This window comes from Pipra filicauda, unplaced genomic scaffold (assembly GCF_003945595.2).
Source record: "Pipra filicauda isolate LSUMZ 115617 unplaced genomic scaffold, ASM394559v2 scaffold336_size1087642_pilon, whole genome shotgun sequence".
Taxonomy (NCBI): domain Eukaryota; kingdom Metazoa; phylum Chordata; class Aves; order Passeriformes; family Pipridae; genus Pipra; species Pipra filicauda.
The window spans coordinates 228,219-243,910 of NW_024104461.1; the positions used below are offsets into that span (position 1 = coordinate 228,219).

The 15,692-nt window shown below is 54.1% G+C and overlaps 2 protein-coding genes across 2 annotated transcripts in view; both read right to left on the reverse strand.

Moving 5' to 3' along the window:
- Positions 1 to 381: 381 nt before the first annotated feature.
- CD79B (CD79b molecule) lies at positions 382 to 5,121 on the reverse strand. Its single transcript, XM_027734056.1, has 6 exons — positions 5,055 to 5,121; positions 2,977 to 3,018; positions 1,765 to 2,073; positions 1,136 to 1,254; positions 824 to 865; positions 382 to 480 (listed from the first exon to the last, which is right to left on the reverse strand). Exons 1-6 carry the CDS (start codon positions 5,119 to 5,121, stop codon positions 382 to 384), a joined length of 678 nt encoding a protein of 225 aa, XP_027589857.1.
- Positions 5,122 to 9,330: 4,209 nt separating this feature from the next.
- Positions 9,331 to 15,692, reverse strand: part of SCN4A (sodium voltage-gated channel alpha subunit 4) — a 32,704-nt gene continuing 26,342 nt past the window's right edge. The window contains exons 21-25 of the mRNA XM_027734055.2: positions 14,947 to 15,000; positions 13,214 to 13,351; positions 12,196 to 12,300; positions 11,196 to 11,466; positions 9,331 to 10,747 (exon numbers count right to left, since the gene is read on the reverse strand). Coding sequence (XP_027589856.2) covers positions 9,555 to 10,747; positions 11,196 to 11,466; positions 12,196 to 12,300; positions 13,214 to 13,351; positions 14,947 to 15,000 — 1,761 coding nt within the window. The 3' untranslated portion in view covers positions 9,331 to 9,554. The remainder of the gene's footprint in view (positions 10,748 to 11,195; positions 11,467 to 12,195; positions 12,301 to 13,213; positions 13,352 to 14,946; positions 15,001 to 15,692) is intronic.

A 15,692-nucleotide genomic window follows, 5' to 3' on the forward strand; every position in this document is an offset into this window, starting at 1 on the left:
CCCAGGGTGTGGGGCTGCCCAGGGTATGGGGCTGCCCAGGTGTGGTGGGTCTGCCCAGGTTGTGGGGCCATTTTGCTGCTGGGGGGATCACAGGTGGCTCCTTATTTCTACACAGGGGTTCATTTCTAGTTTAGGGGTTCATCGGTGGGGCGGGGACAGCGACAGCCGGGGCAGGGCAGCCTCGTGTGCACAGCAAAGCGAGTGCCCGAGGGCAGCAGGATCCCAGCCCCGGGCAGGGCTGCTGGAGGTGGTTTGCAATCCCAGGATTGCAGCCCGGGATCCAGGTGCCCGAGAGCTGTGGTCTGGGGGATCCACTCCCACAGGTCCTGGCAGGGTCCTGGCAGGGTGTTGGTGCCGGCCTGGCCGTGGGTGCAGGACCCCTCACTCTTCACCCGGGTGCTCCCCCACTGTCCACTTGGCCTTCACGTCCCGGAAAGGAGTGATGTCCTCGTAGGTGGCCATCTGCTCCACCTCCAGCCCCTGCACAGATAAGAAGGAGGTTGAAACGTGGCAGGAGGACCATGGTTCCATCTACAGCACATCCCCCCCTTAGGACCTCCGAGTGGGGATCCATTTCCAGGCTGTTCTCCCCAAGGCTGGAGCAGCTTCTGGCAGGGAGAAGATGGAGACAGATGGCTGGCTGTGCTCTGAGCTTGGCTTGGTTCTACGAGCAGCTCTTTATGGCTGATGTGAACTTGGGAGGAGAGTTCTCAAGGAGGAAGGCTACAGGGGCTGGTGACACCCAGCAGACACCCAGCAAGGGCACAACTCCCTGTTTCAAGGCCCAGGTTGATGTTAGAAAGGTCCTTCTGTAATTAATTACCTCATAGGTGTGGTCCTCCTCTTGGCCTTTCTTGCCTTCACCCTATGGAGAGGAGAGTCACAGGTTGGTGTCAGCCCCCACCAGGATCCCCTGTCCCCAGCCTTGGTCCCCCAGGTCAGGTCCCACCACTTCCACAGGCAAATCCATGTAGTCCCACACAGCATTTTAGATGCTTGTTTTCCCACTTTAGCCCCAAAATCGGTGCTGGTCCATCCCCATCCCCTCACTGTCCTGCCCAGAATGGAGGACACTGTGTGGCACCACAGTGGCACAGCTGGGGACATCCCCACTGCTGGAGACACTGTCACTTACTTTATCCAGCAAGAGGAGTATGGGGATGCTGATGAAGATGACAAGCAGGATGGACTGGATGATGATGATGGCATCTTTCAGGGTGTTCCTGTTCTGCATCTGCTTGAGGCTGCTGTGACCTGGGAGCAACATCATGGGGAGAGCCCAAGTCTCACCTCTGTGCCAGGCTCCCAGGGACTGGGGATGAGCTCACCATGGCCACAGGTTGGTGTGTCAGCAAGGGTGGATGGAGGGACCAGGGTGACATGTCCTCCAGACTGGGAGAGACCAGAGCACTGTAAACTGCCCCCAGGATTGGCATCAGGGACCATCTCTGGGATGAGACAATTTGGGCAGAACCCACCACTGGCCAGGAGCAGGATAAATCTGATTTATTAGAGAAATGTGGTCCCTGGGGTGTATTTTTGCAGGATGGACATGCCAGGGCAAACCAGGGAGGGTTGTCCTGCTGTTTGGTGCTGGCAATGAGGAACCACGTGGTGCCATGGAGCAACAACCCATGGTTGTATCTGAGGGGTCCCACCAGCACAGGCAGAGGTGGGTGTGTAGGAGCCTGATGTGGGGTTCACATGGAGGTGGAAGGGTGAGAGGAAGAGGAGAAAGAACATTCCCTGGGAGCTCCCACTCACCCAAGACTCGGAGCTGTGTCCCACACGCATGCAGGTGCTTCTTCTCCAGGACGTTCTTTCTGTCACACACGTAGATTGCACTGTCCTCAAAGGTGACACTGAGGATGGTGAGGTTGATGGAGGTGTTTGTCCTGTTGATGGTGTACTGGGAGGTGTTATCATCCAGCCCACAGATGTTCTCACTGTCCTCTGCTGTCTTGTACCACTGCATGATTTCGGGGTTGTTGGAGTAGCAGATGAAGTAGATGGGCATGTTCTTCTTGACCGCCACGTACCGTGGGTGCTGGTGCACGGTGGGGCACACACTGCCTGCAGGGACAGGGGCAGTCACAGACCTGGCACCCACGAGAGCCCCCAGCATCTCCCACATCAGGAGCTCCCCACTTCCATGGATTATACTGCTCTTGAGCATTCAGCTTTGTTTTTGAATTATCTCTGTCTGGGGTAGTGGTCATGGCCCCAAACCTACCAGAGCTCAAGGATTGCTTGGGCAATGCTCCCAGGCTCATGGTGGGATTTGGGGTGTTGTGTGCAGGGTCAGGAGTTGGACTTGATGATCCTTGTGGACCCAGGATCGTCTCCCAGCTCAAGATATTCTGTGATTCTATGAAACTGGAGCCTTTTGGTGGAAACACACTTTCAATGGAAACTCCATTTTCTGTGGGAATGGCTTCACTCCAATACTTTGGTGCTGCTCCCACCACTCTCTGTGTACATCTTGTAAATCCCAGCTCCCAGATTACAGCCAGTGCTGGCACCACAGAGCGTTGCTGGGACAACCCCATCTCCCCATCTGACTTCTCTCAGACTTCCACAGTTTTTGCATTTTGCTGTATTTTTTTTTTGTTTTTGTTTTTGTTTTTGTTTTTTTTGCCATGTTTTGGTCCCAGAGTGGTGAGTTTGAGGGCTCCTTTAGGTTGCAAACTTCATGCTTAGAGCCCCGTGGGGGGGAATGGCACAAGTGCTGTGGCACGAGCCCAGTGCCTGGCGCCAAGGAAAGGCTTATTTGTGCAACATCCTCTGCAAATGCAGAGGGAAAATGTGTGGGTGCTTAGGAAAGACAAAACAGATCTGGCTTCGTGGAGGGAGAGGAAGGTGCAGGGCTGGGGATGTGCCATGGAGGAGGTCACAGCCTGCAGGGACCGTGGCCAGTGGGGGTGGGAGGGACCCTGGGGACACATGGGGGAAGAGCCCAGTGGGTCTGAGCCATACCTGGGCTGTTGCTGGTGTTGTTCTTGTCTGCTGAGATCCCACCTGCAAGACAGAAGAAGAGCCCTGAGATAATGGCCAGGAGCTCATGGAGGGTGTCCCCCATGGAATGGCATGAGCCATGGGTCCTTCGTGCCCACTCCATATGGGCTGGAGTGCTGGGGAGCATCAACAGAGCCCTGCTCAGGGGACACGGGGCAGTGCAGATTTGGGTACAAACCCTTCTGTTTCCATCCTATCTCCTGAATCTTCTCCAAGTTGTTTTTGGGTTGACAGTGAAAACCACCTTCACTATTAATGATCCCGAGGCTGATGCCTCTCTGGAAGGGTCCAGACACTCACCCTATCTATTTACACTCTGAATCAAACAGAAACACTTCCCCTGCTGGGACTTCCCTGTATTCGGAGCCCTGTGATGGCCAGGGGGGTTCTCAGACCCTGTGACCACACGGCCCCTCGGGACCAGGGCTGTGGCTGGAGCTGTGGGGCCTGCGATGCAGCGCAGGAAGCGGGGTGAAGTGGGGACCCCCCCAGCCCCCATGGGTGCCTCTGCCCGCGGCTCCAGTGCCCCTGTGCCTCGGTTCCTCTTGCTGCAGCTGCGCAGGAAGCACCAGCCGTGTTTACTGCCCCGCTTCAGTGCCCACTCTGCCTCTGGTGAAGATTTGCCAAACCTCGCCGTGGAGAAGCCGGCACGGAGGTGGGGGCTGCACCACCTCCCAGCACGCTGGGGCAGCTGCAAACCACCCCCCCAGAAGAAGAAGAAGAAGAAGACGAAGAAGAGAGGTTCAATTCCCCAGCCCGAGCTTCACCCCAACCTATGCCACCTTGTTGCAGACTCCCTGCCCCAGGCACATCCTGGCTTGGCCCTGGGCCCCTCTCCCTGCCCCAGAGCCCCTTCCAGGTCTGTGCTGCCCTGTTCACCTCCAGCACTGACATCTCTGCAGGTGAACTCTCCCTTCCAGCCCCATTTCATTTTTTTCCAGGATGGGGAGATGTGCCTTGACCAGGCTGTGTGCTGGGTACGTGTCCCTGTCACCTGTGGTGCCACCAGTCAGTGAGACAGGGCTTTGCTCTCCATGTTCTGTTGGTGTTTCTAAATGAAGACCAGGCTGGTTCCTCACCCTGAAAGCCTTCACACCCTTCCAAACCAGGAGTTCTGTTGTAGCCACAGGTGGGCTGAGCTTCCCCTTTCCTCCCCTGAAGTCACCATGAGAGCCACGTTGAAACCCTGCGACCTCAAATCCCTACTGGACTTGTGTGGCCAACACAGAAACACTTTAAATGCCCTTCCTCCCATGGGCTCAAGTTTCCCCTGCCAAGGAATCTGTGTGGGATCTGCTGCAGGTTCTCGTGGGTGGCCCTGCAGCAGGCAAGGGGCGATGGAAGGGGACAGGAGTCATGTCCTGGGTTATCTGCTTCTTCTCCATGGGGATGCCAAGGGGAACAGCACAGGGATGTTCACACAGGGCCCACAAATCTCCCCCAAAAGCCATTTTCCTCCCATTTCTCCTCTGCTCCCAGACACTGAACCCCACAGAGCAAAGGGTTGTGGCTTGGCCATGGCCTCAGTGCTGTGCCTGCCCCATCCTCAGGTCTTTGAGGGCAAAAAATGGTTAAAAAGACCACAACAACCCTTCTTTCCTGACACCTGCAACCACAGCCAGGCAGGCCCTACACCCACTTGGCGCTGGGCTCCTGCCAGAGCCAGCTGACCAGCCAAAAACGTGCCCTGTCTCCACACCCCAGTGGGAAGCAAAACCTAAAACCTGAGGCAGGCATTGAGTCCTGAGCCCTGTGTGTCCCCCCCCGGGCTCTGCTGCACCTGGGAGGCTTCCAGCCCAGAGCAGGACTGAGAGAGGCCAGAGCAAAGCTTAAAACTGACACAGTGAAAGGCAGAGCTGGGTGAAGCCCCCAAGCAGGGGACACGTGCCAGTGCATCCCCTGGGCACAGAGTTCATGCCAGTGCATCCCCTGGGCACAGAGTTCATGCCAGTGCATCCCCTGGGCACAGAGTTCATGCCAGTGCATCCCCTGGGCACACGGTTCCTCGCTCTGAAGTGCAAACCCCCTTTGATGCCTACCTGTGACCAGAGCCAGCAGCCAGAGGTTCACCTGGAGCACCCAGAGCCTCATGCACAGATCAGCCATGTTTCACCCCACGGGGCAGGGAGACACATCCAGCCTTTGCTTCTGCAAAAGGCAGCGGCTGCTCCCGCCGGCCCGACCCCGGGACCTAAAAATGGCAAAGCTGCTGCTGCGCGAGACGGCCCCTTTCCTGCTCATGTAAATCCTCCCGCTGGGGACTTTCCCCTCGGGGCTGGTTTTGAATGCAGTGCAGACGCTGGGCCAGCAGGTGCCTGTGCCCTGGGCACTGTCCAGCCCCGTGTCCCCGGGCACTGCCCATCCTCGTGTCCCCAGGCTGTGCCCACCGTGGTGCTGATATTTGATGGAGGTGACCAGGACTGTTGTGGATCTGCAGCAGAGCTGGAGAGGAGCCCTGGCTGCAAAGCACTTGGTGATGCCAACCCTGGGATGAGCACAGGGGATGAGTCCAGGGAGCAGGATGTGACTTCTTCCTGGCCACATCCCTGGGGGATAGAGGATGGGGGTGACCTCCAGTGTTTCCCCCAAGCTCCAAAGATCCCCTCCAGGGTGTTTGGCCCTTCGGGTGGTGGGCAGGGGTTGATGTTGGCCCAGTTGCCAAGAGTTGGAGCAGGGGTAGGAACAGAGGATGTTTATGGAGTTAATTATGGATGTACTTATGGATGTACTGCCATGGCTGCACCCCAGAGAGTCCCTGCAGCTGCCCTTCCAGGGAAAAGTGAAATCCAGAGTCATAAAATCATGGAACTGTTGAGGTTGGAAAAGACCTTCAATATCAAGTCCAGCTGTCAACCCATGTTCACAACTAAATCATGTCCTCAAGTGCCACATCCACAGGTTTTTTAAACACTTCCAGGGAGAAGAGAAGGGGGGAAGAGATGGCCAAAATAAGGTCTCACCTCCCTGGCCACCAGCCATGCCTGGGTGTTGTGGGTGCTTCACACCCCATTTTCCATGACCAAGACCCTTCTCCAAGAATCCTTTGGAGACAGACAGACTCTGGGGAAGCACAGCGAGGCACCCCAAGGTGAATTTTGATGCATGACATGGTTTCCCTCCGTGCTGTGCCCCCTGAGCTGCAGCACTTTAGTGGCTGCAGGTGAGCACTGAGCTGTGACTTCAAGTGAAAAACACCTTTGGGTACTTTTGCCAGTCGTGTTGGTCCCCAGAGTCTGGGTGCCACTGCCTGGGGCCTCCCCAAACCTTCATCTTCTGCAAGTTTGGTGGTTTTTTTGCCAGTCCCGAGCATCCGGCGGATGCTGGGAACCAGCTCGAGCCTCACCTTGTGTGCAAAGGGACAGAAAAGAAGAGAAATAAAGTTTTCCAAAGAAATACTGGCTCCGTGGGGGAAAAAGGGATGATGGGAGGGGTGCCTTCTCCTGGCACTGCAGGAGAAGGGGCTGTGTCACTCAGTCCCTGCTGCCATCACCCCCCGGGTCCTGCTGGAAGAGCAGAGCCTGGCTGAGATCCCAGCAAGGCAAAGGCAATGGGATGCCCACGTGCTTGGTGGGCACTGGAGGGGGTTTTAGCAGGCTCTGGGGCTGGAGATGGGAGCTGGGATGCTGGAAGTGCCTGGGAAAGCCCTGCAAGGTAAAACCAGGAGCAGGGCACAAGCTAAAGAGGGTTTGCAGTGACAATGGCCAGATCACCCACTGCACTGCCTGGGGGCTCCTTGGCACCCTGGAACAGGCACAGACCTGGGCTGGAGGGGCTTGGTCTCCCCTGGAAGTCCCCTGTGTTTGCAGTAACATGTGACATGGGATGCAGAGGGACCTGGTGGTCCCGTGGGGAGGGTCCTGTGTCCCCATGCCTCTTCTCCTGGACCACCCTGACTCCATAACCCACAGTCCAGAGCCACTGCTGGGCAGCTGCACCTTCACCAGCCCGTCCCTATTCATCAGGGTTTGGGTTTCACCGCTGTCCTTTCCAGGGCTGTGCCACCTCCCCGCTCCAGCCCCCTGGCTGCGTTGGTACCACGCTGCTCCCAACTTGAATTACACCAGCCCTGGGACGAGCTGTTCCAGCAAGAGCAAAAACACAGCCATGCCCTGTCCCTCGGGGATGTCACCGAGTCCCAGAGGTGTCTCCTCCTCCAGCCACACACTGACGCAGGAACCTCCTTCGCCCACCACTGCCTTCTCCCCGTGATGCTGACCTGCTCCCACATGGCTGCTGGGGGGGGTTGGCCCCACAGAGCCTGCCATGGGGCAGCTCAGGGGGTCTGCACCTCCTCCAAGCCCACCCCTCTCCTTGGAACATGCAGCAGCATCTCCTGTAGCTCCCAGAGTTGGGTTCATCGCTGTGAGCACTGAGGGCTCCAGGGGATGGATTCGTCAGCAGAGCAGAAGCTCTGGGGGCTGGGTTGGACGTGCCTGGGGGTCTCTAGTGCAGGATCAGACCACCAGGCTCTGCTGAGGATGGCAGGTCCAAGGCCAAGCCCTGGAGCAAAGGGAGGGGCCGTTCACCCCTCCCAGTTCAGGGAAAACATTTCCCCCCTCTAACACACCCCAACGCACTTGGTATCGTAATAACAGATCATTTACAGTTGTTTATTTTAAGAAATGTACAAAGTAAAATGGCTTTAGCTCACACAAATCCTGCTCTGTGGCACTTTTCCCATCACTGACTGACACGTACGTACAAGCAGCATCGATTGTGAACCACAACCCGGGCTGGGAACCATCGTGCCAGGGATGCTCCCCACGGAAACGCCACTGACACCAGCTCAGGCTCCTGTTCCAGGGAGCAACAACACAGAAAAGAAGGCTATGGGATGACACGTGGGTACAAGCAAGCTCAGCACCGCTCCTGGCCAGCCTGAACGTGGGGCATCCGGAACGGCTCAGCTCCCAAATCAGCCCGAGAAAAGAAATTAATTATAATCATACAAAAAAGACAGACCCTTTGGTTTCAAGAAGCAGCCCTTGTTTTAAGTGGAAGAGGTTTTGGTTCATGGTTGGTTTTGATCTCATGAGGCTTTTTTTTTCCCTTTTGAAGGCAGAAGGTGGTCAGAGGTGAACTCGGGGCCTTTTGTGTGTTTTTCGTAGAATCGTGGAACGGTTTGGGTTGGAAGGACCTTAAAGCTTATCTTCAGTCTAAAGTTCCAGCCTCCTGCCATGGGCAAGGACACCTTCCACTAGACCAGGTTGCTCCAAGTTCCATCCAACCTGGAACTGAACATTTCCAGGGATGGGGCATCCACAGCTCCTCTGGGCAACCTGTGCCAGTGCCATTTTTCTTGGTTTTCTTTCTTTTTGCCCACCTGTTTAAAGAGTAGCAAAACCCTTTTTCCCCACGGGAAAACGCTCCTCTACCCAGAGATTTCCTGGTGAGGACCTGAATGGCCCCATCCAGCTCTACAGAGACCCCAGCACGTGCCACGGGATCCTCTCTGGAGCCCCAGCCAAGGGAAGGAATCTCTGCTTGAGGATTTTGGGATTCACACCCTGGTAGGAGCATTCATTGCATTGAGCCCCCCGGGGCTTGTGTGGGATTTAAGGGACCCCATTGAAGCAGCTCATGGAAAGGATCATCCAAACACCTGCTCCAATCCCTGGGGGTCCATCTCCTTAATTAACACTAACGAAGAGGACATTGGGAACGCCAACCAAGAGCACTCCAACAGGACATTTCCTCTTGCAACAGGGCTAGAAAAAACCCTAGAAGGTTTTGTCACAGAGCCTGGGGATTCTTGGAGGAGGTTTTCCAAACCCTACCTTTGCCCATTGCTTTCCTGCCACAAAATCTGGATGAAACAGGAAAACAGAGAAAAAACATGACTATGAATAGTGTTTACATTCGTATCATAGAGCCCTGAATGATTTATGGTTTCAATGCGTATCCAGAGACCTTGAAAACCTGATATTTAACCCTGAGAACATTTCTGCAGATGCTTTGTTTTGGCTATGCAAACCAATTTTTAAGACATAATTGCACTTTCTCTGTAGGTAACAAAAAAATAATCATCAAGCTTATTCAAAGGTTCAAAAGAAAGGTGCTACTTTAAGACTTTGGAGATTTTTGTTCACAAAACCTTGTGTTTTCTGTAATTATTCTTAATGTTATTTCACTTGGCTCATCTTTCACTGGTTGCTTGGTTGCACTCTGGAAGAATAATATACAAGAAAATCTCTTAATTGTGAAATAACATTAATAAATAATTACCTTAAATGTACATACTCTTTTGTTAATGTCTGAAAAACATCGTTACCGTGATGAGATCATTTCAAAACTAACATGTTTCTCTTTCACCAACAACAGCTTTCACATTCAGTTCTCATAAGAAAAATAATTAAACTCTTTGCAAGTGCAGTGAGCTGGAAAACCCGGGAGGAGATCCTGCTTCGAAAGGTGGCTGCTTGAAACATCTGAAATTAGCTCAATATATAAGATCTGGTGATCTGTGCATGGAAGAGCTCTTGGGCAGGAGATACAAATGAAGCCTCTTCAGGCTGGGCCAGAGGTGGAAGCTCCTTCTGTTACACCAGCGACTCCTTCACCACGCGCTCCTTCTCCCAAGCTTTTGCTTCCTCAGGAGCACCTCGCGTCTCTGAGCTGGGAATGGGCTCGAGGCCAATGGCAGGGGTTGTCTCCACCTCTGTCCCACTGTTCCCGTAGATCTCCTGCATTTTGGTGGCAATCAGACCCTCCTTCTCGGGCGCATCCTCGCCCAGGGTGTCCTCGTCCTTGCTCTGCCTGTACATGTAGGACGCCTGTTTCACCGAGCGCCTCAGGAGATACCTCCGGAAGGCCCTCTGGATTTTGGTGGCACACACTTCCTCGTGTTTCCTTTTCAGAGTGGTGGTGATGGGCTCATAGGAAGCCTTCGAGGGGTTTGCAGCCATGAACTTTTCCTCCATGCTCTCCTTCAAGGCATCCATCTCTCCCGAGTCTCCCAGCACCTCCTTAGTCAGGGCAAAGAGGATGTCCAGGCAGTGGATTTTGTCCCCAGCAACCATCGGGAGATCCATGGTGATTAGTTTGATCTTGTTTGGCTTGGGAATCTTCAGTGGCTCCTGTAAGGTGTCCACAAAGTCAGACAAGGTGCTGTAGGCGATGAATTGGGTGGCGTCCGGGTCGAACTTCTCCCAGGTTTCATAAAACATCTCAAAGTCGTCCTCGCAGAGGGGCTCGCTGCTCTCCTCCGTGGCCACGTTGAAGTTCTCCAGGATGATGGCGATGTACATGTTCACCACGATGAGGAAGGAGATGATGATGTAGCTGCAGAAGAAGAAGATGCCGATGGAGGGGTTCCCACAGTTCCCTTTCACTGAACTTCCAGGGTTTTCCAGCTCGGGGTCGCAGTCCGGGGGGCCGCTGTTCAGGATTGGGTTGAGGAGCCCGTCCCACCCTGCTGAAGTGGTGATCTGGAAGAGGCAGATGATGCTGTTCCCGAAGGTTTCAAAGTTGAAGATGTCATCGATCCCCGACTCCTTCTTCACGTAGGCAAAGTTGGACATCCCGAAGATGGAGTAGATGAACATGACGAGGAAAAGCAGGAGGCCGATGTTGAACAGGGCAGGGAGGGACATCATCAGAGCAAAGAGGAGAGTCCGGATGCCTTTTGCCCCTCGGATCAGCCGGAGGACACGGCCGATCCTGGCCAGCCTGATGACCCTGAAGAGGGTGGGTGACACGAAGTACTTCTCTATGATGTCGGAGAGGACGATACCTGGGAAGGGGTGAAGGAGAGGTGAGTCTGCCCTGCTCTGCAGCCACCATCATGTGCCAGAGCTGGGCAGACACAGGGATGTGAGGCCACCCCTGATGGTACACAACACTCTGCTCCTCTGGGGACAGAGGGGACATATAAAAAAATAAACTCTGAACACAGGGTTGACACAAGGGTTAAACACTGGCTGCTCCATTTCAGCAGCATGGAGAGAAGGGGGAATAACACCAAGGAGGAGCGAGAGACATCCCCAGCCCCTCACCCAGCTGGTGGCATGGGGTGGCCTCACACCCCTCTTGTCTCAGGGTCCTGCTGGTTTGGCCCTGCTCGAAGTGTGGGTATAAGAAGGGGCCAGTAGCAGCTTTGTGGCTGTGGATTGGTGAGACCATTTCCACTCTTCATTATCCAGTGAGATCCCTGAGGAACTGGAGGGACCAGCAGGACTCACCTAAGATGGAGAGGATGACCACCACAAAGTCAAAGATGTTCCAGCCAACGGTGAAGAAGTGGTAATGCAGGCCAAACATCTTGAGCAGACACTCCCCGGTGAAGATGACGATGAAGACCAGGTTTATCTTGTAGAGCACAGATGTTTTGAGCTCGCTTTGATCATCTGTTTCCACCATCATGGTCACCATGTTAAGACAAATCAGGATCATGATGGTTATGTCGAACACTTGCTTGGTAACGAAGTCAAACACCTTCCCTTGGAACTTGTTCTGCCATAGGGGCCACGGGGGTGATGATGGAGCACCAGAGGTGAGGTGGGACCACAGGATAGACACACACAAAATAAAAGACACAAACAGAAAGAGAAGAAGGAACCGCATTTAAAAGAGCACTTAAAACCCCAGGGTTGTGGCTGGTACAGGTCTCACAGCCCCAGAAGTTATGGGGGGAGGATACCCAGCACCTCACAGGATGGAGCCCATTGGTAACACCGTGATCAGGAGGTGTGGGCACGGGGAACAGTCACTTTCTAGTTATATCCACAGTTAACAGGGCACAAATAAACACATGGAAAAGGCCTCAGTTGTGCAAGGCTACCAAACCCAAATCCAAATTTCAGCTGTGAATGCATTGGCTGGACCAGTGTCCCTTCCAGGGGGGTTGAAAGTTGAGCTTTCCCCAAGCCCAGCTCTCTTCCACAGAGGAGCTGGGAGCTGAGCTAGGAGAAAACCCAAATCCCTGCAAAAGACATGCCCTCAATGCTCTTGCCAGCAAAGCCAGGGTTGAAGGGCAGACCCAAAGGAGGTGGCCTGATGTCCACTTCTTCTGAAGCCCCAGCTCTTAGTGAGCTCCTGTCTGAAGAGTAGCAACAGGGAGCCAGGATGTGGCTCCTTGCCCTGCAAATGATCTTCCCCAGATCCTTCTCATTCCCTTTGGGACAGCTGATGGATTGAAGTGTTCCCTGCATGCTCCACTCCAGGGGGATTAACCCAACCTACCGACGGCCTGGGGATGGGCTTCTGGGGTTTCTTGGAGCCGAGCTTCTTCATGGCATTGTAGTATTTCTTCTGCTCTTCTGTCATGAAGATGTCTTTGCCTCCAAAGTATAGAGGGAATCGCTGCTGTTAGTCTCTGGAATTCACCTCTCGCCACCAAATATCTCTGGTCATGTCCCTGCCCATCAAACATCTCTGACCATGTCCCTGCCCACCAAATATCTCTGACCATGTCCCTGCCCATCAAACATCTCTGGTCATGTCCCTGCCCATCAAACATCTCTGACCATGTCCCTGCCCACCAAATATCTCTGGTCATGTCCCTGCCCATCAAACATCTCTGACCATGTCCCTGCCCACCAAATATCTCTGGCCATGTTCCTGCCCATCAAATATCTCTGACCATGTTCCTGCCCACCAAACATCTCTGACCATGTCCCTGCCCATCAAACATCTCTGACCATGTCCCTGCCCACCAAACATCTCTGACCATGTCCTTGCCCACCAAACATCTCTGACCATGTCCCTGCCCACCAAGTGTCCCCAGCCAAGCTCCTGCCAGGCACTGCTCTCTGCACTGGCTCAGTGGTCCTGCTGGGACCTCAGTCAGCACCAACAACGTCCTGCCCTCCCTCCTCCTGCTTCCCCGCTCCAGCACCCCTGAGGTGTTAGTCCTGTGCTACTTGCTCGAAAGCAGGACTTGAGCCTCAACTTGATGCATAGAAAATTAATGAGAAATGGTCACAGGGTGGGAAAAGAAAATAAAAGTGATAGCACAGGAGAAAAGAAAATGCAGTTTCCATTTGCCTCCAACCCCTGCAGCCATGAATTAAGTCCTGTGTAAATGCTATGACCAGGACACCAAGCCTTGTGTGCCCTTTGTCCAGTGCAGGGAGCCACTAATGGATGAGAGTCCAGGGATCCATCTGAGCCCTGGGTGTGGTGGCTCTGGTCCCCTCACCCTCCATCCTGGAGCAGCACCCCAGACAGAACAGCACTGCAGGACCCAGAAAATACTCATCTTTTTCTTCTGCTGGTTGAAGTTGTCGATGATGACGCCGATGAAGAGGTTGAGGGTGAAGAAGGCGCCGAAGATGATGAAGATGACGAAGTAGATGTACATGTAGATGTTGACCTCATACTGTGGCTGCTCTTCAATCTGTCCAAGAGAGAGAGGAGATGTGAGGTTAATCCTCTCCCAAAAATGTGTCCCCAAAACCCCGGAGAAGGGGTCGTGGTGTTGGAACAGAGCCGTGGGGTGGCTGCTCCACAACTTTTGGCCCTGTGGGTTGAGTGATCCCTGTGGGAGCAACCACAGGAAGGGACACCCGTGTGACACCATCTGGTGGGACAAGGAAATGCTGACCCCTGATCCCACAGCACAGGCTGTGGGATAGGAAAGGATGCCCAGGTGCAGAGATATCGATGAGCAAAAGTGAGTTTCCTCCCAACAGTCGGCATTCCAAGGACTGAAGTACAGCCAAGAGGGGAAAGGAGAAAGTGGGTTAATTTGCCATGCCAGCATATGGGGGTGGCTCAGCCTGGCAGCCTTGGGCAACACTCATCTCAAGGGGCATCCCTTAGTTCTGCTCTGCATTTGGCTGGAGACGTGCCAAGCTGTCCTCACTGGCTTCCCCCATTTCGAAGAAAGCTCTTGGCAGGACAGGGTGGGTTTGCTCCCAAACCAGCTCTTTGCCCCAGGTGCTCTGGGAGGCAGGAGCCTGAGCTCTGTTTGCAGAGGGCCCTGGAAGCTGAGCACCAGCAGCTGCCCCTGGGGTGAGCAGAGCTGCTGTTTCTGGTGCTAAAAAAAGGCAATGAAAACAATGAGTTTGGGCCCGTGGGTGTGTGGGATGACCCTCCCTGGTTTGTTAGAGAACAGCAGGAAGCCCTTCCTGCTGCATCAACTCATGGCAGTGTGTGTCCACATGGACACTGTTGGGGATGGATCATGGTAGAAACAGCCTTTGCATGACACTCTTCAGAACAACTGGTTGGGTTTTTTTAATAACCCATTTAACCCAGAGGTTAAATGTTGGCTGCTTTGTTTTCATAACCCATTTATTGTTCAAGGCAAGCCAGGCACTTTCTGCAGGGTGGAATAAGCTTTTCCAGCTGGAGGGGACATGGAGGGCATCAGCTCACAGCAGGGTGAAGGATGAGCCCTCCAGGCTGAGCAGGGATTTTGGACTCCGAACTGAAGCCGAAAGGAGTGGACTCAGCCCCAGCTGTATCTGGGTGGGGTGGGAACCTGGTGTGGGGGCCAGGCTGCAGCTGGGATGCAGGTGACAGTGACATGGGTGGCACAGGGACTCAGCTGGCTGCTCTTTTTGAGGCTGTGCACCTCAGCAGGGGGGATGTTGTGGCTGCCCCATCCCTGGAATGTCCAAGGCCAGGTTGGATGGGGCTTGGAGCATCCTGGGCTAGTGGAAGGTGTCCCTGCCCATGGCAGGGGGTGGGACTGGACAGTCTTTAAGTTCTGTTCAAACCCAAACCATTCTGGGATTCCATGATATGATAAATTCTGTGGGTCTCCCCAGTCTGTAGCCCATGTCCCTGCTGAAGTCATGGGTGGAATGCAGGCAGCCCCCAGCACCAAAGGGCAGAGCCAGAGGTGATGCTGCAGCTGAGGATCCATCCCAGCCTGTGCTGAGCTGCACCTCAGCTCCAGGACCCTGTTCCCAGTCTGATATGGGGAATCAACCCCTGGGATGGCACTTGGTGCTGGTTGTGAGACCTCCCTGTGTGTCCCCTCACCTCACGTGAGTCCACGGCAGCGTACATGATGTCCATCCAGCCCTTGAAGGTTGCCTGAGGGAACAGGAATGGTCAAATTCAATGATCTGAGAGTATTTTCCAACCTAAATGACTCTATGATTCTCTGAAAGTGGTGAACATATTTTCTGGGAGGTATTTGGGGCTGAGAGGGGAGGGAGTGTGATGGGTGCGTGTCTGGGGTTTAGCTCTGGGCACTCCTGCTCAGCCTGGAGTTACAGCTTCTCCATGGGACTGGCAGGAGAGGGGGACATGACTTGAATCCACAAGAAAAATGTCCCAATGCAGAAACAGGGAGATTTGCCCGTGCACATGCTTGGGCTGTTCTGGGGCTGAGATTACCACTGTTTCCCAAAACACTGCTGCCAACCAGGCTGGGAAAAGAAGTTATTGACTCTTCTCCCCAAACCAAAGTACATTTTCCCAACAGCAGCTGCACCCTGGCTCCCTCCAAGCTGTGCCACCTCCACAGCCCTGACTTCTGTGCCACTGTTTCCATAATCAGCTGGATTTCCATCCCAGCAGGGTGGGGGTCTACACTGCACCTTTTACGGGGACTACACTGCGTCTGTTACAGCCTTTTGCTGCTGATTTGTTAAACAAAAGGTCTGAACATCTTGTTTCCTGAATCTGATGGAACAACAAGACTGAAGAGGAAGCTGAATTTAAAAGCAGGTTACTCAGCCTGGCTCATGCTCCGATTCTGCAGCTGCCAGTGGATCTGATGG